The sequence below is a fragment of the Podospora pseudoanserina genome, chromosome 2 (genome assembly GCF_035222485.1).
Source record: "Podospora pseudoanserina strain CBS 124.78 chromosome 2, whole genome shotgun sequence".
Classification (NCBI taxonomy): Eukaryota; Fungi; Ascomycota; class Sordariomycetes; order Sordariales; family Podosporaceae; genus Podospora; species Podospora pseudoanserina.
In genome coordinates, this window is record NC_085921.1 from 1335124 (window position 1) to 1354567 (window position 19444).

Here is a 19444-nt window from a genome sequence, read left to right on the forward strand (position 1 = left end):
GTCAGTCTCTCGCCCCTGCGCAGAAATTGAGTGCTTACACAGGTAGAATGCCCAATATCTAAAGCGCGGGGACTATCCAACATCAGCAGAACACTGCATGTTCTGTACAAAAGCTCCTGCCCAATGGATGGCCAGACCGTCTGAAGTTTAGTGGGCCTGCCGGGCTGTCCCACCATCCAAACGGCGGGGCATTTCGAACTTCAGATCTGTCAGAGAGACCGCTGGGACACTGATTGTATTTAGTAGGAACACCTCTTTGGGCAGGTCCAAGATCTCACTTTTCATATAAATTGAACCAGGACCCAACCCTTGGGTTCAAGAACCCTGATGAACAAGCCACCATTTTGATTCGTCAACCCCAAACACACCAAAAAACCCACCCAGCAGCTACCCCGCCAAAAACTAGCAACAACCAACAGCCCAAACAGTGCTGACTGCCCATAGCTCCTGTGTTCTACAAACCCATCGGAACAACAGCAGCAGCAGCAACAAGCAGCCTTGCAGGAAGAGAGGGGTATCTATTTTATCTCGGTATCTTTTCATTTCTTTGCCCGTCGCTTCCAGGCTGAACATCAGCTGGAAACCTGGGGTAGGCACACCCTCTGTCGACCATCATTGGCCCTCTCCCCTTGACCAGGTGGCTAGGCAGCAGACGCCTTATACACCGGTATGTATGTCAGACTCGAGCGCAGTAGCTCAACGCCCCCCTCCTCACCCAGCTACCAATATCGTCTTGTCTTTTCTTTGACTGGTGCCGTCTTGTTGGACATGTGTGATAGCTATCCATATCAGCAGCTGGTAGTGTTACCTTGCGCATTTTTCTTGCCCTCTTGGTTTCTCAGCTGTCCCCTTGCTTCTTTCTAGGCTGGCCACACTACCAGTATCAAGATGCCAGCCTGGTATCGGCTATTTGGGTGGCTCTCCTATGGACTAGGAGCTCTTCATATCACCACGGGCCTATCAGAAGCGACGATTTGCTATGACCATGGGTATGCTCCGGTCTAACACACTACCTACTTTGCGAAGACGATATACCCGTTGGCCTTCCCTTATTGTGCCCTAGTCTTGAAGATCACCGTATCCCTATTTCTTATATTCATTTGGACTTTTCACATCCTCTTTTTACGACTGGGGCTCTCGCTGACATGATGCTAGCTCCATACCAACTTCCATAACCATCATCAACACAGCCAATATGTCGACCGAGGCTCAAAAACCACGGTTCCGCAAGGTCCAAAGCTTTCAGTCCGACTATGCCCCAACTGGCATCACCCAGTACGTCTCTGAGCGAAGTGGCATGCAGGTTATTGTGGCCGACCGCAAGGGCCCCAAGGTCAACGGCTACTTCACACTAGCCACCGAGATCTTTGACGACTCTGGTGCGCCTCACACATTGGAACATTTGGTCTTTATGGGCTCCAAGAGCTACAAGTACAAGGGCCTGCTCGACAAGCTGGCCGGCAGAGCCTACTCCAACACCAATGCCTGGACTGCCGTCGACCACACCGCTTACACCCTTGAAACTGCCGGGTGGGATGGCTTTGCTCAGATCCTCCCTGTCTACCTCGAGCATGTCATTCTCCCTAACATCACGGATGATGCCTGTGTGACCGAGGTTCATCACATTGACGGCGAGGGCAACGATGCCGGTGTCGTATACTCTGAGATGCAAGCTCTTCAGTACAGCAGCTCTGAGCTGATGGATCTTCAGGCTCGCCGGTTGCTGTATCCTGAAAATATTGGTTTCAGATACGAGACTGGCGGTATGATGGAGGCGCTTCGGGTCTTGACTCCCAACAGAATTCGTGAATTCCACAAGGCCATGTACCAGCCCCAGAATCTGGCTGTCATCATCACTGGTGAGGCTGACCACGAGGACCTGCTGAAGATCTTGGACACGTTTGAGGAGAGCATCAAAGATGATATCCCACCACCAAACCCCAGCTTCAAGCGCCCATTCGTTGACTCTCCCCAACCACCTCCTCTCGAAAAGACCATTGTCCAGACGGTCGAGTTTCCCGAAGAAGACGAGTCCACCGGCGAAATCCTTGTGGCTTTCTTCGGACCCAGTTGCATCGACCAGATCGAGGGCACAGCGGTTAACATCTTGATGACCTACCTCTGCGGCTCGTCGGTCTCCATCATCGAAAACACCATCGTGGAGAGAGAGCAGCTGGCTAGTTCGGTTTCGTACTGGTGGGACTCGAGACCAAACTCCGTCATCTGGTTCCAGCCAACTGGTGTTGCCACTGAGAAGCTTGCCTTTGTCGAGCAGCGCCTGGTTGACCTTCTCAAGGAAGTCGCCTCGAAGCCTCTTGATATGAACTATATCAATGAATGCCTCCAGCGTGAGAAGCGCCAAGTGAAGCTTCAGGCGGAATCCTCCGAGCAGTTCTATGCCAGCAACATTATTACGGATTATTTGTTTGGCAAGCGGGACGGCTCTACCCTGAGAGACCTGGAGACCCTGAAGGAGTATGATGTGCTCGAGAAGTGGACTGATGAGCAGTGGCGTGCCTTTTTGAAGAAGTGGATCTCTGACGCCCATCACGTCTCTATTCTCGGAAAGCCATCGCATGAGCTGGCCAAGAAGCTCAAGGCTGGCGAAGAGGAGCGCATCGCCAAGAGGAAGGAGGAGCTCGGAAAGGACGGTCTCGAGGCTCTCAAGAACAAGCTCGAGACTGCCAAGCAGAACAACGAGAAGCCAATTCCTCCTGAGGTGTTGGATCAGTGGCCAGTTCCTGGAACCGAGTCAATTCACTTTATTGAGTCTTTGACCGCGAGATCAGGAAAGGCTCGTGCCCTTGGTGCTTCGGACAACAAGGCGCAGAAGATCATCGATGCAGCTCCTCAAGGAAAGCCCCTTTTTGTGCAGTTTGAGGATGTTCCGTCCAACTTTGTGCACTTGACGCTTCATGTCGGCCTCTCTGAGACAGCAGTCAAGCACAAGCCTCTTCTTTCCCTCTTCACCGACAACTTCTTCAACTCCCCCGTCATCCGGGATGGCAAGCGTCTCGAATTCGAGGAAGTCGTCAAGCAGCTTGAAAAGGACACAATCAGCTACCACATCAGCTCGGCCAGCAGACTAAGCGATTACGAGGGTCTGGCTATCCAGTTCCAGGTAGACCCGGGAAAGTACACCACCATCATCGACTGGCTGCGCACGCTCATGTTCGACATTGTCTTTGACCCTGTCCGCATCAAGGCTGCCATCGTGAAAGCCCTTGCCGACATCCCCGAGCTTAAGCGCGATGGCCGGACCATGGCTCAGGAAGTCGACATGGCCATCCACTTCCGTCCCGAGGCTTACCTGTCTGCGAAGCGCACCCTCGTCAAGGCGGTCTACCTCCGTCGCCTCAAGAAGCTTCTTGAGAAAGAGCCCGAGACCGTCCTCGGGTGGTTCGAGGAACTCCGCAAGTCTCTCTTTTCGTTCCAAAACCTCCGCGTGCTAGTCACCGCCGACGTGGCCAAACTCTCCAACCCAGTCGCAGCCTGGGACGCACTCACCTCCCACCCCGACCTCAACCCAACCAAGGACGTCCTCCCCATCGTCAAACTCTCGGCAATGCTCAACGAAGAAGGGCAATCCCCTGGTTCAGTAGGATCAGTCATCATCCCCATGACAACCCTCGACAGCTCTTACTCCGTCTCCACCGCCACCGGCCTCTCTTCCTACTCCTCCCCCCTCCTCCCGGCCTTCCTCGTCGCCCAAGCCTACCTCGAAGCGGTCGAGGGCCCGCTCTGGAACGCCGTCCGAGGCAACGGTCTTGCCTACGGGGTTTCATTTTCGAGGGAGATAGACGGTGGATACCTCCAGTTCAAGGTTTACCGCTCCCCCGACGCCTCCAAGGCCATTGAAGCCTCCCGCGCGACGGTTGCGAAGTTGGCCTCGGGCGAGGAGCCGCTGGATAGGCACTTGATCGAGGGTGCGGTCAGCTCGATTGTGTTTGGCGTGGCGGACGAGCAGTCTACCATGACGGCGGCGGCGCAGCAGAATTACATGATTTCTGTCGTTCGCGGGTTGGAGCAGGGGTGGAACAAGAAGATTCTGGCTAGGGTGAGGGAGGTGACGGAGGAGGAGATTAGGGAGGTGATGAGGGAGGTGATCTTGCCGGTTTTTGAGCCGGGGAGGAGCAATGTTGTTGTTACTTGTGCGCCGATCATGGAGGAGGTGAGTTTGCCCCTTGCCCCTGTCTACCTACCAATGGGATATGATTGCTGATGAAAATGTTGTAGAATATCGTCAAGACGCTGGGCGAGAGGGGTTACAAGACCCAGGTTCAGACGCTTACTCACTTTTATGATGACTATGGTCTCAAGGCTGATGAGGAGGATGGTGAGGATGAGGAAGAGGAGGATGAAGATGAGGATATGAGCGATGGGTCGTATGAGTCTGGTTCGGAGGAGGAGGATGGTCTCTAGAGGGAGTGTTCTTACTAGACCGCACAAGAAACAAACTCAGGTAGAAAAAGAAGGGGGGGGGGGTTATGAATACATCAATACTTCTTTTCTTTCTTGTTGACAATGCTAGTTTTTTTCTGTCTCTGCACAAAAGTAAACTCACCGCCCACTTCTAACAGGCAGGTAATGATAATCCCTAACCGATTACTGACCAAAGCCAGCTGTGAAAACAAAAATCCTAAACGCCAATGCTATGCATATTTTTATGCCTCTGACACCCAATAACAAGGGGCAACAACAAAAAACCACACCTTCTTCTTCTCGTCTATTCAACCCCTCAAAACCCGTCTCGACATCCCCATCAAAGCCTCCACCGCCCTCTTCGCCGCCTGCTGCTGCTGAGCAGTCTCCTGATCCCTCGTAATAGTCAAATTCCCCAACTCGCACCAGTTATTCACAGGCTATAATCTCCAGTCAGCATCTTCTCCCCATCATCAGCCCCCAACACCGAGGAAGACTTACCAAACAACTCAAATACTTACACCACCCACAAACCTTGTGATGAATATAAAAATTATTCAACAGCAACACAAACACCACCAGCACCAAAATCAGCGCCCCCACCCGAATCAACCACCACCCCCACCAAAGCGGCTTCCTCCCCTTGAAAAAGCCCACGGGATTCTTAAAAAACGGTGGTACCGTCCCCTCCTTCAAAAACCCAGACGAAACTTGACTGTTGGCATAGGGAACATCCGACTCTCCAATCCTCCTCCTCAACGAGTTGGGCGAGTGAAGGATACAAATCCCCAGCGCCAACCCCATCAAAAACCCGCCGATGTGACTGAAGTTGTCCAGACCGGGCAAGAGACCCAGGACAAAAGATATGATGATGTCGATAAAGAGGTACATCAGGTCCTTTGTGGGATTCACCCTGTCTTTCCAGCTGTACAACAGGTCCAAAAAGGTGAGTGCGATAATCCCGAATAATGAACCTGATGCGCCCGTGCTGGCGATGCCAGTCGCGGCAAAGTTACCCCCCATGACGAAACCAAAGATGCCGGCCGACATGTACACTATAAAGAACCGGATCGAGCCAATGTGTTTCTCCATGTCCCTTCCGAGTGTGAGTTGAAGCAGCATGTTGAAGCCGATGTGGATCAGACCGGCGTGCAAAAAGATGGGGACGATGAATCTGAACCATTGGTTCGGTTCCGGCGGTTGGCCCGGCTGCTGGACACCGCCGAAGCCGCAGAGCTCCGAGAGGGTGCATGTGTTCTCGTTGGTGGTCGACCAGGGGCAGGGCCACGAGACGGGTCCTTCGGCTTCTTGGATGGCCTTGACGTTGTGCATGCAGGGGACGAAGCGGGCACCCATGTTGATGAGGATGTAGGGGGAGGGACCGATCATGGGGTTGAATTGGGGTTTTATCATGATTGGGGAGCCGGTCGAGGTGCCTGATGGGGGGGGGTGGGGAAGTTAACAATGTTGATGAGAAGGGGGGAGGGAGATTTAAAAAAGGCGGCATACCATTCTTGACCAATTCACCGATAAAAACTGCAACTTGAACAATAGTAAAAAAATACACCACAAACGGTATCTTCTTCTTTCCCGACCCCAGCATGCCCAACTCCCCCAACCTCACCCGCCCTTTGCTCGGTGGTTTGTTCGGCGGCTGCTGGTGCTGCGACGACGAAGTATCATAGACGTGATCCTGCATCTCGATGTGTTGTCTCGAAGGGTGCTTCTGCATGTTGTCCTGCAGCGGGATGTCATCTGGGGCATGATTGTAAGCAGGCATTTCATCAGAGGGCACCCGCGAGAGGGGGCGGTAGCTCGTGTCTTGCTGACTTAGGCGGCGCGCTTGGTGGCTTGAGGATGGTGCTGCCGGATAGACATGATCGTCGAAAACGGTTTCGAAAGGTGAAGGAGACACACCTTGCGCCGCCGGCGGCCGGTCCTTCCCAGGTCCAACGAGATTGTGGTGGGAGCTGTAGGCCGGGGCGGGCGCCGAGTAAGCAGAGGGGGATTCTGTTCGGTATTGGTCGTTGCCGCCGTAGTACTGATTGTCAGCTCGGGACGTCTGACTGTAGTATTCGTTGGAAGCCATGACGGGCTAATTCTTTTGGGGGCTGGCTCCTGAGCGTAATAAACAGCGGCAGGAGAGCCTGCAGGTGGTGGTCGCCAAAGGGGGTTCGTAATGATCGGGAGGAGGTGGTTCCGTGTAAACGAGGGTTTTTGTTGTTGCAAAAGGAACAATACAAATGAGCGACGGGTGGTTCCAGCGAGCGAACCCAGGCCCGGTTTGTTTGTTGGTTTGTTATTTTTTTTGGTGGTTTTGGATGTTCGATTGACAGGAGGAGGAATTGGGAATCTGGCGATTGACAGGCGGATCCCCTTCTGTTGTGTTTCGGCACAGCGGGAGCAGGGATCTCCGAGTGTCTGGGGTTTGGGGATCAAGAGGGGAAATTACGTCGCAGTATGTTCCCCAAATGTTCCCACTTTCTAGCGTGCCCACCTCTAGATTTCTTCCACCTTGATGATGATATCCAAGTGGCCTAGGTAAAATGCCTAACTGGTCGTCTCACTGCTGCAGCTGCCGAGAAGGTCGAGTGAAGTTTAAATGTTGATATGGCCGTGGTGACAATGGTGGATATCATTGACATGTGGTACGCATGGAATGAATCAATGATGAAGAGATGGGACCTGGAATGCGCAGATGCTAAGAAGGGAGAAGAAGAAAATAAATCGTTCCTTAAGAAAGTAAACCAGGTTTCCAGTTTTATCAGGCGATCAGGCGCCGTCACGAAGACCTTGTGTGATCAAATCAGTGGGCTCAGCTTCAAGCTTTAAACGACGCGGCCACACACGCTGACGTCTCCCCCCGCCAAGGTCTCCAACCAGCCGGCGCGGCAGTGGGACAGTAGGGTCCGGAGATCAGTGGAGCAGATGGCGGCTGTGCTCAATGCTTCTTGAACCTTTGCGCGTGTTCACCAGTCCATTTATTCGTATTTGTCTGCTTGGGATACTGGAGGCCGCCACACTTGATTCTCAGACTCTTGACATCCGATCATTGGGATTCGTTCTGTTTTTGGAAACATGGCCATACCTCAGCATCTTGCCGCCCAAAGATCGGATGGTCCAGGGCAACCTGTGTCCCCGTGAAGTTTCATCCTGAGCTTTTATGACGAAAACTGCCGGGTTCTGGCAAACGACTGTGCCCTTTCAGACAGATTCCCGTGCCTTACCTGGTCATCCAGACTGGCTTGCCAAGACCCGTTCATCCAAGCTAAGATCTTGACTAGAATCAAGAACTGTCTTGCGAAGAGACAGCGAACCTCTCCAAAGGATCTTCTTCAGCCGCAGAGGTGACGTATTTCGGAGCACCAGCCTCGTGCTCCCCCAAAGCCTCGAAGACAAGCCCACTTGCCATTACCCCGGGACAAAGTCCGAACCCTGATGAGGAGAAGGGAGAACCAAGCTTTCGGGGCCCATCTTCATAACCTTAATCGGTGCCGACGGCGCAGTTGCCATTGGATGGACACTTCTCCTGGCACCCTTTTACAAATGAGGGCCGTGATGAACAAGCCAACATGTGTTTCGGAGAGCTAGGCATCTCTAGGAATTAGTTCTCTAGTCATAAAGCTCTGTCTAGTCCAAGAAACTGATGCCTTTGGTTGGTGGTTCCTTGCTCTGAGTAAAGGCTGATGGATGCCAAGCATGTCGATAAGATAAGATTTGGACCCACATGTTTTTTCTAGAGTGTTCGCAACCGCGATGCGACAGGATGCGCCTGCCTCCAATTGACTCTGAAAAGAAAGCTCCTTCCTTCAAGAAACACAACCAACTGGCCGCGAGACTTTCTTCGGCCGTACCCTTGACCTTCACCTCAACTTTTAGTCATCAGAAAACAGCTGTAATTTCTTTCCATCGGCAGCAACCTCGCCTTTGAAACCTTCACCATGTCGAAGAGCAAGATCGCCAACAACAGGACCAGGGCCAAGGCGGAGAAGGAGTCTAAGAAGTAGGCTAAGAATAATGCGAGGAAGCTGAGGAGGGAGGCTGCTGCTGCAGCGGCTGCGGCTGGAGGGGAGAAGAAGTAGAGGGTAGTGTGAGTTTGGAATGTGGTATCATTTGCCGTGAGACAATCGGCAGTCGTTTCTAGGCACAATGGGAAGTCAGCAGCTATGATTAATACTCGATGGTATTATGGCACGTGTTTCTAGCTGTTAGTGTCAACACAGCAAGCACCCTTTAAGCAGAATGAAAAGAGGTGCCAAACATGAATACAAATTTTGTGGTAGTCTCGAGCCATCATGTCGAATGTGATATATATATATATATATACAAGGATCTTTTCAACGCCGTCCAAAGAGCAGATCCCGCCAAAAAGCCAAAAACCCATCCTACTCATACAATGGTTTTAGAGCCCTGTCATCATCCCCTTGCAAGCCCCTCGTTCTGACTCAGATTACTATGATACCACTTAATCCTTCTTCTTCTCCTCCGGTTTATCCTTTTTCTCATCGTCCTTCTTTCCTCCCCACCCAAAAACCTCATAGATCTGCTCCATAATCAAATCCCCATACCCCTTCCCTTCTTCCAGCGCTTTTTTTTCTTCTTCCATTCTTCTCTCTTGCCACCCGTCCTTTTCAGCCCCCATCCATATCTTGGTGATGACACCCTTCTTCTCCTCCTCCTCTTTTGCCTCTGTTGGCGGCTTACCCTCAGCTAACCTCCTCCGCTCCCTCTCCTCCTTGATTAGCTGCTTTGTCCGCTGGGCTTGTTCGGGAAGGGGGTTGAAGATTGAGTTTGATGATTGGGAAGAGGAGGAGGAGGAAAAGAGGGAGTCGAGACGGTCGTTGGTGCGCTTGTAGATTGACTTGCCGGTGTAGTCGTGGGCGAGCCCGGAAAAGGAGAGGTAGGTGGCTGAGTAGAAGAGGGCTTTTTGCCAGACCGAGGGCGGGCGGTGGGTGAGGGGGGAGGAGAGGGAGAGTTTGGTTTGTCGGCGGAGAATGAGGAGGGCGGCGATAGAGGAGAAGGCGGCGAGGAGTTGGAGGTGGTGTTGGAGGGGGGGGGTGCCGTGGTATTTGGGTGAGGGGGTGAGGAGACCTCCTTGGGGAGGGGTGGGGGAATCGGAGGGGGGTTTGGAAGGGGTGGGGTCGGAGGAGGCCATGGTGAGTGGTGGGAAGTTGAAATCTGCGGTATGGCTTGATTTGAGGGGCTGGAATAGAGAGTTGAGGTGTGTGGTGGTGATGCTGGTAGCTAATAGTCGCAAGGGGTGGGATGTCAATTCAAGTTGCGCCTTATCGATAAGAGCTGCGATAATATTGATTTTAGCAGCGTTTTCTTCTAGAACAAAGCGGCGGCCGCCAACCGAATCACCGGATGCTCCACATCCTTGCGCCGCGTCTTGTCAGTTGCTGGGTGCCAAGAGAAAGTGAAGTGACAAGGCTCAGCCTCCTCCAACCTTGAATTTCTGCCTTTTGATCAACCTGCCTCTTCCCACCAGGCGACAGACTTTCGCGCACCTCACTCCCACTCTCGCTCTCTCTCCATCCTGCAACCCGCCCGCGACACACATTACACCCGACAAGTCTCTCGTTTGTGTGGGCATTTCCTACTTCTCTCATCTGCGCCAGCCAACCCGCATTCCTTTACTGCGACACCGGCCTGGCTCGCTCGCCTTTCGTCATCAAGAGCGCCATCGCGACGACAACCTCCCTCTTCTCTCACCACAACCAACACCTAGCCAACTTCCCCTTCACCACCGCCCAAAATGTCCGACTCCCACTCCCTAGCCCAAATCCTCATCCGCTCCGTCATCCGCGCCTTCCACACCACCCAAGAAGTCCTCGCCATCGAAGCCTTGGTCCAACACTCCTGCCTCCGCGACGACGAGCTAGCCTATCTCATGAAGATGAACACCAAAGACCTCCACCGCCTCTGCGCCTCCCTTCGCGACGCCCGGTTTTTAACCGTACATACCCGCCCGGAAGTCATCGAGGGCAAAACCCGGCCTGTCAACAGGACATACTACTACATCGACTACCAGCAAACCGTCGACGCCATCAAATGGCGCGTCTACAAGACAGACAAGGACATGCAGGGCATTGCCAAACCACAGGACGAAAGCAAGGAGTATTCCTGCCCCAGGTGTAAATCCCAGTGGACGCAGCTGGAAGTGCTGGACAGCGTGAGCATAGAGGGGTTCTTGTGTCTACGATGCGAGGCTGTGCTTGAGAGGAGTCAAGAGCAGGAGCAACCCGGTCATCAGCAGTTGTCGAGGATGAATAACCAGTTTAAATTCATGACGGACATGCTGCAGCAGATCGACAAGGGGCTGGTGCCAGAATGCAGTTTTGACAAGGCGATTGCGGTGGCGAGACCGATTGTACGGGAGGCGATGCATGAGGTTTTGGCGAGCGTGCCGGTGGAGGATGTGGGGGGGATGGGGAAGCCGTCTGCGGTCAAGGGGTTGGCGAACACGGGGCCGAAGACGATGCAGGTTACGATCAGTGATGGGAATGAGGAGGCGGAGCTGATTGAGAGTAGGAAGAGGAAGGAGAGGTTTTTGAGGGAGAACGCGCTGCCGAGTTGGATTACGGATAGCTCGGTGCCGGCGCCGGCTGCGACGGCTGCGCCCCCGGTGGTGAGCTTTGAGATGAGGGATGCGGATGGGGGGGATGGTGGACGGGCGGGGAAGAGGGTGAAGGTGGAGGGGGAGATGAGCTTTAAGATGGAGGAGGATGAGGAGGATGATTTGGAGTTTGAGGATGTGGTTTAGGGGGGGTTGCTGGGGTTGTAAAGGATTTTATGGGGGTCGATTCGGAGGCTGCTGGAGCGGTGGCCGTGAAGGATGAGTCTACAGATGATGAAAAGGGTGTGGATTTGGGCAAGGATGAATCGGAGGACGATGATTCGGACGGCTACTATTCCGAGGACGACAAAACTTGGTTGGCTAATTATAGGTCATGGTGGGAAAGAGACCGGCCATGCTGAACGAGAATACCCCTCTAGGAAGTCGTAGGGGTGGCCTCTGCTTTGAGAGAAGTGGTAGGGGAAGATGGGGATTTGGAGGCGTGGACATGGCTCGCGTTGCTGGATGTGAGCGTGGAGCGCAGCGATGGTGTGGCTGAGGGGGTGCTGGAGGAGATGTCATAAAACCTTCAGTCTGAAACACTCCCCTATGGCACCAGCGTTTTTCAATTTTTTTTTAATCTTTTGGACAGGTTATAACAAAAAGCGGAAGGTAGGCGGCATCAGCATGTGTTCTTTGCATTTTCCCATACCCAACTGACGGGGGATTCGGTTTGGGTTGTTTGGCGTTTCGGGGGGTCTGGTCTGGTCTGGTATATACCGGTTTTTTTTTTCATGTTTTTCTTTTCACACATCTCGAAAGCTATAATTTGACGACGAGCTGTTGTGGAGCGGAAAACCAAGGCTGTGTGTGTGTGCGTGGACAACAACGGCCAAATAGAGTGTGGTATTTGTATTTAGACAATAGGAAGGAAAGAAAAGAGAGAACAAGAACTGAGAGGAGCTCCCATTAGCTCTGATATCATCAACAGTCCCTATCGCTCGTGTGCCTTCGCTCCAAAGCAAGCAACATTTGGAAAAAGTGTGATGAACAAGAAATGAAAACAAGCAAAAAGTAGTATTTCCTTGAAAAAGAAAAAAAAGATATCGCCTCCCTTGATACCTGAGAACCCTGCCACGCAAATAAACATAAAACAAAGAGGTAGCAACAACACCCCCAACACCTCCGCCAACCAACCAACCGAACCCCGACCAAGCCATAGTCCCCCTTATTTACTTACTTCCCTTCCCATTCCCACCATACACCTTTTAGCCATGTTGTTTATACATACTTCCTCAACTGCAGCCCACACGTCAGCAAACCTGTCTCAATGTTTTCAGGTAAAAGCAAAAAGAGGTACTCACATCCAGCGTCAACGTCTCCGAACTATTGGCAGCCTGGTCCCTATACACCCCCACAAGACTCTCGCTGTGCTGAAACAGCGTCGGCTTCAAGCTGATCACAATAAACTGCATCCCCGGCCCGGCATGCTCCCGGATGTACTTTGTGATCTTTTCCACATTCGCATTATCCAGCGCGGCGTCCACCTCGTCCAGCACAAAGAACGGGCTGGGCTGGTAGCTATGAATCGCAAACAACAGCGCCAGCGCCGCCATCGTCTTTTCGCCGCCCGACAGGTGTTCCATGTCCCGGAAGCGCTTGAGCGGCGGCATGGCGTGGTACTTGATCCCGGATAGGTACGGCGTCTCCGTGTCCTCCTCGATGTCGAGATAGGCTTGCCCACCCAAGGGGTACGCATCACTCCGCGTGAGATCCTTGTACACGTGCGTGATCTGCTCTTGGATATGGCTGAAGGCCTTGTTAAAGAGCTCGAACCGCTGCTGTTTGACTCTAGAAAACGCGTCGCGGGCTTCTTTGAGGGCGGTTTTGCTGTCTTCCCAATCCTTGTCAGTTGACTGGAGCCGGGTCTTGACCGACTCGAGACGCTCCATGGCGCGCATGTTGGGGTTGAGCTTCTCGAGCTCGGTCGTGAGGGAAGATATGCGCTCTTGGAGCTTATCTTCAAAGTCATCGTCTGAGTCTTTGAGGTCGTCGTCGAGGTTGTCAAAGTTGATTTCGATGCCGTAGTCGTCCATGGCCGCCTCGAGGACCTCGTCCGCCTCGGCGTCTTCGTCCATGTCGACGTCCATGGCGTCTTGGTCTTTCTGGAGGAGGACGTCTTCGTTGGGGATGTCGTCTAGAGAACCCTGCTTAAGGGGGATCTGGATCTGCTCCAACTTGCAGCGGCGCAGGAGGGCGAACTTGCCGGCGCTGTTCTTTTGGACGACGGACTCGAGGTTGGAGATTTCTTTTAGTCGGGCGTCGATGTCTTTGCTTCTTCCTTGGAGGTCGGCCTTGGCTTCCGAGACCTTCTTGGTCTTTTCGGCGTGTCTGGTCCGGACAACCTCTAGGCTTTCGGAGAGGGCTTCGAGCTCGTCTTGGTCTTGGCCCATGGTTTCCTCAATGTTGCTCTTTTCCTCCTGGTATGACTGGACTTCCTGTTGGTGCCGCTTGAGTTGTTGCTCCATGTTCTTTACTCGTTCAGTGCTGGAGCTGAGCTGTGACGTCTCCCAGCTCAAGCTGTTTTGAATGCTCTTCTTCTGGATGTCAAATGCCTGGCGCTTCTGGGCAGCCTCCTGCTCCAAAGTCCCTTGCTGGGCCTCGTAGTCACGAATGTTCTCATATCCAAGCCTCTTGCAGAAGTCGGCGTAGATCTTATCTTCGACGCCCTGAATGGCCTTTTCGAACTTCCCCACGGTTGCCCGGGTACGCTCCAGCTCGCCCTTCTTGTCGTCGAATTTGGGCTGGAAGCTCGCCAGTTCCTGCTTCGCGTTGTCGAGCTCCTTTAGCTTACTCTTAAGATTCTTTTCAAAGGCAGCCAACTCGCTCTTTTGCAGGCGAAGACGCTGCTCCAGAGAGGCAATCTCGTTCTGGAGGTTGTCCTCAGTGCCTCGCCGTCCCGCTCGTGGCAACTTGGCAATGTCGTCCTTGAACTTCTCAGCCAAACGCGTGAGATTCTCAACATCAACCTGCTCGAACCGGCGCTTATTGCCCTTGTCCTCATTCAAGCGACCACCCGTCATGGTACCGGCCTTGTGAATCACGTAGCCTTGCAGTGTCACAGCCTTGACCTGGATCTTCTTGCCGTAGACAATCTCCTTGGCCACCTCGAGGTTGTCACAGACCACGGACCCGCCGCAGGCATAGGCAATCGCCCGCTCCAGCGTTGGATCAAAGTCGATGGTGTCAATGGTCAATCTGGCACCCGCAATGCCCTTGACGGCAGAGTTTGAGGTGTTTACCTTGATGTTGTCCAACGGAATGAAGGTCATGGAGGGGAGCCGACCGTCCTTGAGAAACTGGATGCAGTCAACAGCTGTCTTCTCGGTGTCGACAATCACCCCGTCGAATTCGCGACCAAGGGCAGTGATGACCGCCTCGTCGTACTTCTTCTGTTTCGGCTTGCAAAGCTCACCAACTCGCCCGCGAACACCAGGGTAGATGCGTTTGAGGTCGCTGATAATGTTGCGCGTCCTTGTCTCCCTCTCATTCTGCCGCCTGCCCATGTCCGCATCTTCGAGTTTCCTCAGGACGTCGCGGAGCTTCTCCTCAAGTTCAGTGTGGGTGTTATTGATCCTAATACGCTCCGACTGAACACTGTTGTACTCCTTTTTCTTGGCGTCGATCTCCGTTGTAATCTGCCTGATGAAGTCTTGACAAGCATCCCGGCGTTCTGTGATGACCCGGACCTCACCCTGCAGTTTGTCGATGCTGGCTTCGAAGTTGTCTATCCTGCCACCAAGACTGTTGAATGTCGCCTCGTCGCTCTTCAATTGTCGTCGCAGATTATCCAGCTTTTGTCGATTGTCTGTTGACCTCTTCATCGCCTCTGCTTGCAGCTTGTCGTATTCTTTCCTGTCCGCATCGCTGAGCTCCTTGCCCTGCTTCTTCAGCGTTTCGGCCCATTGCTTCTCAAACTGTCGTTGCGCTTTTTCCACTTGTGCCAAGTCCTTTGTGTACTTTTGCACAGCCGCCGTCTTCTCGTCGCGGAGTTCCTTAAGATCGGCAATCCTCTTTCGTAGCATTTCCATATCCCGGGAGCTCTGTGTGATCTTCTCATCAATTGGTACCAGGCTGTTTTCTCTTTCCTCAATGCTCTTTTCCTTGGCCTTGATCGTCTTCTCGATCTTGTGCACCTCACGGGCAACGCTGGTTTGTTCCTTGCGCGCAGCCTCCAGCCTCTTTTCGAATGTCTCAACGTTTCGGCGGAACTCCTTGAGATTCTCCTGGTGCTCTTGAATCTGGGCGCTTGACTCATCCATCACCCGTTGAAAGTGGTACAGCTTCCACAGAATGTGAGTGATAACGGCCTCGTCCCTTTCCTCTGTCTTCTTCTGGAAGTTCTCGGCCTCCTTCTTTTGCTCCTGATACTGCTTGATCTCGCCATTGATGCCTCTTCTTCTGATGAGTTGAAAGTTTTGGTTTTCGAGAGCCTGCTCTTCCTCGGCCTGGAGTTTCTCGTACTCGGCCTTGTATTCCAAACTACCCGAGATCTGCTCGATCAAGCGTGTGAGGTCCTGTGGTGACTGCGCAGCGATGGCCTCGACATCACCTTGGAACACCAAAAAGTTGCGCGCCTTGATCAGGATGTTCTCCGCCTCGAGGGCCTCGTTGTACTGCTGGGCGGTAACCACGCGGTCGTTGATTCGGTACTCGCTAGAACCGTTGCTCGTGATCGTGCGCTTCCAACTTTGCTCATCACCGGCATCATCTTCGTACACGGCCATCACCCAGGCGGATTTGGGGTCGTTTCTCGTCGCTCTTTGCGAAGAGCCATCGTCATCGCCATTCTCGACGCCGTTGGTGTGGCCATTGGTGGCTGGTGCAGCTGTGCCATCGTCTTGGATCTTCGAAGTTTTCATGACCCGGCCGCGATAAACCAGGTCGCGAAGGTGCGACGATCGCAGATGTGACGATTTGATGCCCAGGACGAAGGAGATGGCGTCCATCGAGTTGGATTTACCGGAGCCATTGGGACCGATGATGGAGGTGAAGTAGGAGTCGCCAAACAAGAGTGTGTGGTGGCCCTTGTAGGACTTGAAGTCTTTGAAAGCACTGTTAGCTTTAACCTACAAGACATAGCCAGCAGGTATCACGTACTGAAAAGCTCGAGGCGAAGGAGCTTCCCCATGGTCGCGGTGGCCCCGACACGCGGAGCGGGATGTTGTCGAAGAGTCGCGTCAAATGGAGGGGATTCGCAAGGGCAATTGCGCGGTCAAATGGCCCGTAAAAATAGTGGCGCGACGGTCGGGACGAAAACGCGCGCAGAAATAGATACGAGAAGAAAAAGAAGTGTTGGTGAAGCAGTCTTCAATCGCGCCAGGACCATAACTGAACGGCCTGAATTTACCATCGCGACGGGAAGGGCGCCGTTATGGTGGGGGAGCGGGTGCACGTGCCATATCTGTCTAAAGGGTTAGGGTTAGTTGGCGCTCTGTAGCCATGTGTAAGATGACGGTCTGCTTGAAGAGCGAGTGTAGCTCAAGAGCTATTCTAGTTGCTTAAGAGCTATGCTAGTTTCTCAAGAGCTACGTTAGTTGATATTGCTTTGGACTATGGTTGGTGCATTCGTGAGCACTACGCTGTAGACAAGTAAGGCAACGCACATTGTATTCTGAACCATAGGTACCTGACAAAAAAGTCAGTCTGCCTCGAAAGATAGTTCGTAATATGCCTTGAAAGATAGTCAGTATGCCTTCAGAGATAGTCAAGAGGCCTATCAACTATCTTCCCAAGCATAGCTCAGAATATGGATATGTGTTGATTTGATACTTTTGCAGTGCCAATCATTTGTCCACAGCATGGCACTCATGAAGTTGCTGTTTCACGGAGATGATTGACATGTGAAAGGTAAACATCCGACTATTAATGCAAAGCTGCCTTTTTACTTCCAAATGGGCACTCATGTCTGGCTACCTGAATATGGAGTCATCTGATCGAAGCAGAGCTGCGATGCAACCGGCAGGCAATTTGAGGTCCAAATGGAGGTCCACCTCGTCAAAGGACGGGACCGAAGCCAAGTCCTGTTCCATGATGGTGGGTGCCGTTTCAAGCCTTCTGGCCACTGGGCGAAGCCCCTCAGAGCACGCCCAGCGCTGCAGCCAGTGAGGGCAGGGGTCTGGGGGCCTGGGGCAGACGCTAAATATGCAGCAACAACGTCAACACCACCTTTCTTCTCCGCTTTCTTGGTTGTCCAAGTCAGGTCTGGTGGTTGCATCACAAGCTGCCAACTCTGCCCACGACGGTGTCACCCTCACCCTCACCCTCACCTTCTTAACTCATGTCTGACTGATTTGTTGTCCACCTGCCCCTCTCTGACGTTGCTCCATCTACTCACTTCAGGCAGCGCACCAGGCACCAAAGCTGTTCCACTTTCTTTTAGACCCAACCTCTGCGACAAAGAGGCCACCGGCCACATATATCCCCTCCACTCCTCGACTGAAATATTGGACACGGTCCGCGTTTAAGGATACTTTACAGACATTCGAGATCAAGACCGCAATCATGGCCGAGCCAGAAGTCGCATCAACAGACAGCGAAGCTGTCCCTACACCAGAAAACAGCACCCCCCTCGATGATGCCTCTCCTCTCGAAGAACATGTCCCCTCCATCGATACGCCAACCCTCGCGCCCACCTCCCCCGAGTCCCGTCTCTCTCGAAACCCTTCATTCTCCGGCAGCAGCAGCACCTACCAAGAAGACTGGGACTCCAATTTCCCCCCTCTGGACCGCCTAACTGTCTTGGAGCTGCTCGATAACTTCACCCTCCCACAACAGCTTGAGAAACTCCAGAAGGGCATCTCGGCCCAGACTGAGAAAGTGCGCAAGTCCCGCGAAGCCTTCAACACCAAATCCCGCCAAGCCCGCGAGCGCATGGTAGACGAATGGCGCCGTCGTGTCCCCTCTGCTGAAGAGCAGCTCGACCGGTACCGCAAGCGCATGAGGAACTCGGTCGACAAACTCGGGAAACGCTGGAACGACACCAAAGCTATCACCCTCCGCGAGAAGATCTCGTTCATCTTCGGTGTCATGAACATTTTTGTCTCGGGGTATCTAATCGGCGGCTGGCCAGAGTACATGCACTGGTGGTACACCATCCAGATCTTGTATTTTATGCCTATTCGCTTCTACACCTACCACAAGCGGGGATATCACTACTTTCTTGCCGACCTCTGCTACTTTGTCAACTTTCTCCTGTTGTTATCCGTTTGGGTCTTTCCAAAGAGTAAACGGCTGTTTACAGCCGTGTACTGCCTCGCATTTGGAAACAACGCCGTGGCAATCATCATGTGGCGCAACTCGCTGGTCTTCCACTCGTTTGATAAAGTCACCTCGCTCTTCATCCACATCATGCCCTGCGCGACGTTGCACTGCATCGTTCACTTAATCTCCCCCGAACACCAAGCTTCTCGCTTCCCAGCCATTTACACAATCAAGCACTCTCCCGCTGGCTCGCCAACCGCTTACGCCAACGTCCTGAGCATGCTAGCCTGGTCCACAATCCCGTACGCGATCTGGCAGTTGAGTTACTACTTTTTTATCACCGTCCGCCGGAGAGACAAAATCGCCGCCGGCCGCCCGACATCCTTCACCTGGCTTAGGCAATCGTATTCCAAAGTCTGGATCGGAAAGTTTGTGTTGGGGCTCCCGGAGGCGTTGCAGGAGCCAGCGTTCATGTTTATACAATATGCATACGCGGTCCTGACGATGCTACCGTGCAGCCTGTGGTTTTACTACAGGTGGGCGAGTGCGGGTTTTTTGGGAGTGGTTTTTGTTTGGTCGGTGTACAATGGGGCGACGTATTATATTGACGTTTTTGGAAAGAGGTTTCAGAAGGAGCTGGAGGCGATGAGGAAGGAGGTGGAGAGGTGGCAGGGTGAGCATGAGGGGTTGGTTGGTAGCGGCGGGGGGGGTGATCATGGGGAGGAGAAGAAGGTTGGGCTTGGGGAGGGGATTAGTGGGAAGGTGCTGGATGAAAGGAGGGAGGGGGATGAGGATGGGGGGAGTGGGTTGGATAATATTCCGCTGTTGAATGATGAACGGCCGGCGGCGGCGATGGTTACGGGGTTGGAGGTTGGTGATGGGGGGGCGAGGGATGTGGCTAGGGAGAGGAGGCAGGGGAGGGGGGGGGTTTAATTTTGTTTTTCGAGGAGGGAAGGGATGGATGGTTTTTTTTTTGTTTTTCATTTGTGGTCTCGTGTGTGTGTCTGGCGTTGTTGTTGTTGTGGTTGTTGTTGGAATAGGTTAGATTGTGGATTTTGGTTCGGATATATACCCCCGCTTCTTCTTTATTGACATGAGAGAATAATGAGTCTGTTGCAATATTATGTTTGACTTTCGATGAGAATGTGGCATCTTTTGTGAGTTTGCACGTCGTGGGAAGTGAAATTAAGGCCTTAAATA

General features: G+C 53.0%; 6 protein-coding genes across 6 annotated transcripts; 3 read left to right on the plus strand and 3 right to left on the minus strand.

Annotated features, from left to right (window-relative positions):
• Positions 1-8: 8 nt before the first annotated feature.
• QC764_202710 (uncharacterized protein) lies at positions 9-4556 on the plus strand. Its single transcript, XM_062943972.1, has 2 exons — positions 9-4171; positions 4237-4556. Exons 1-2 carry the CDS (start codon positions 1196-1198, stop codon positions 4420-4422), a joined length of 3162 nt encoding a protein of 1053 aa, XP_062802742.1. The 5' UTR covers positions 9-1195; the 3' UTR covers positions 4423-4556.
• QC764_202730 (uncharacterized protein) lies at positions 4481-7640 on the minus strand. The gene is made up of 3 exons (XM_062943973.1): positions 5932-7640; positions 4957-5858; positions 4481-4862 (listed from the first exon to the last, which is right to left on the minus strand). Exons 1-3 carry the CDS (start codon positions 6509-6511, stop codon positions 4731-4733), a joined length of 1614 nt encoding a protein of 537 aa, XP_062802743.1. The 5' UTR covers positions 6512-7640; the 3' UTR covers positions 4481-4730.
• A 1247-nt stretch (positions 7641-8887) lies between these two features.
• QC764_202635 (uncharacterized protein) lies at positions 8888-9960 on the minus strand (the record flags this gene model as incomplete). The annotated part of the gene is made up of 2 exons (XM_062943964.1): positions 8888-9659; positions 9938-9960. 2 exons carry the CDS (start codon positions 9958-9960, stop codon positions 8888-8890), a joined length of 795 nt encoding a protein of 264 aa, XP_062802744.1.
• Positions 9961-10180: 220 nt separating this feature from the next.
• On the plus strand, positions 10181-11188 carry QC764_202740 (uncharacterized protein; the record flags this gene model as incomplete). Its single annotated transcript, XM_062943974.1, has 1 exon — positions 10181-11188. One exon carries the CDS (start codon positions 10181-10183, stop codon positions 11186-11188), a length of 1008 nt encoding a protein of 335 aa, XP_062802745.1.
• Positions 11189-11846: 658 nt separating this feature from the next.
• SMC1 (Structural maintenance of chromosomes protein 1) lies at positions 11847-16722 on the minus strand. The gene is made up of 4 exons (XM_062943975.1): positions 16648-16722; positions 16142-16554; positions 12346-16085; positions 11847-12280 (listed from the first exon to the last, which is right to left on the minus strand). Exons 2-4 carry the CDS (start codon positions 16170-16172, stop codon positions 12263-12265), a joined length of 3789 nt encoding a protein of 1262 aa, XP_062802746.1. The 5' UTR covers positions 16173-16554; positions 16648-16722; the 3' UTR covers positions 11847-12262.
• An 823-nt stretch (positions 16723-17545) lies between these two features.
• QC764_202770 (uncharacterized protein) lies at positions 17546-19177 on the plus strand (the record flags this gene model as incomplete). Its single annotated transcript, XM_062943976.1, has 1 exon — positions 17546-19177. The coding sequence occupies one exon, from the start codon at positions 17546-17548 to the stop codon at positions 19175-19177; it is 1632 nt and encodes a 543-aa protein (XP_062802747.1).
• Between the last annotated feature and the right edge of the window lie 267 nt (positions 19178-19444).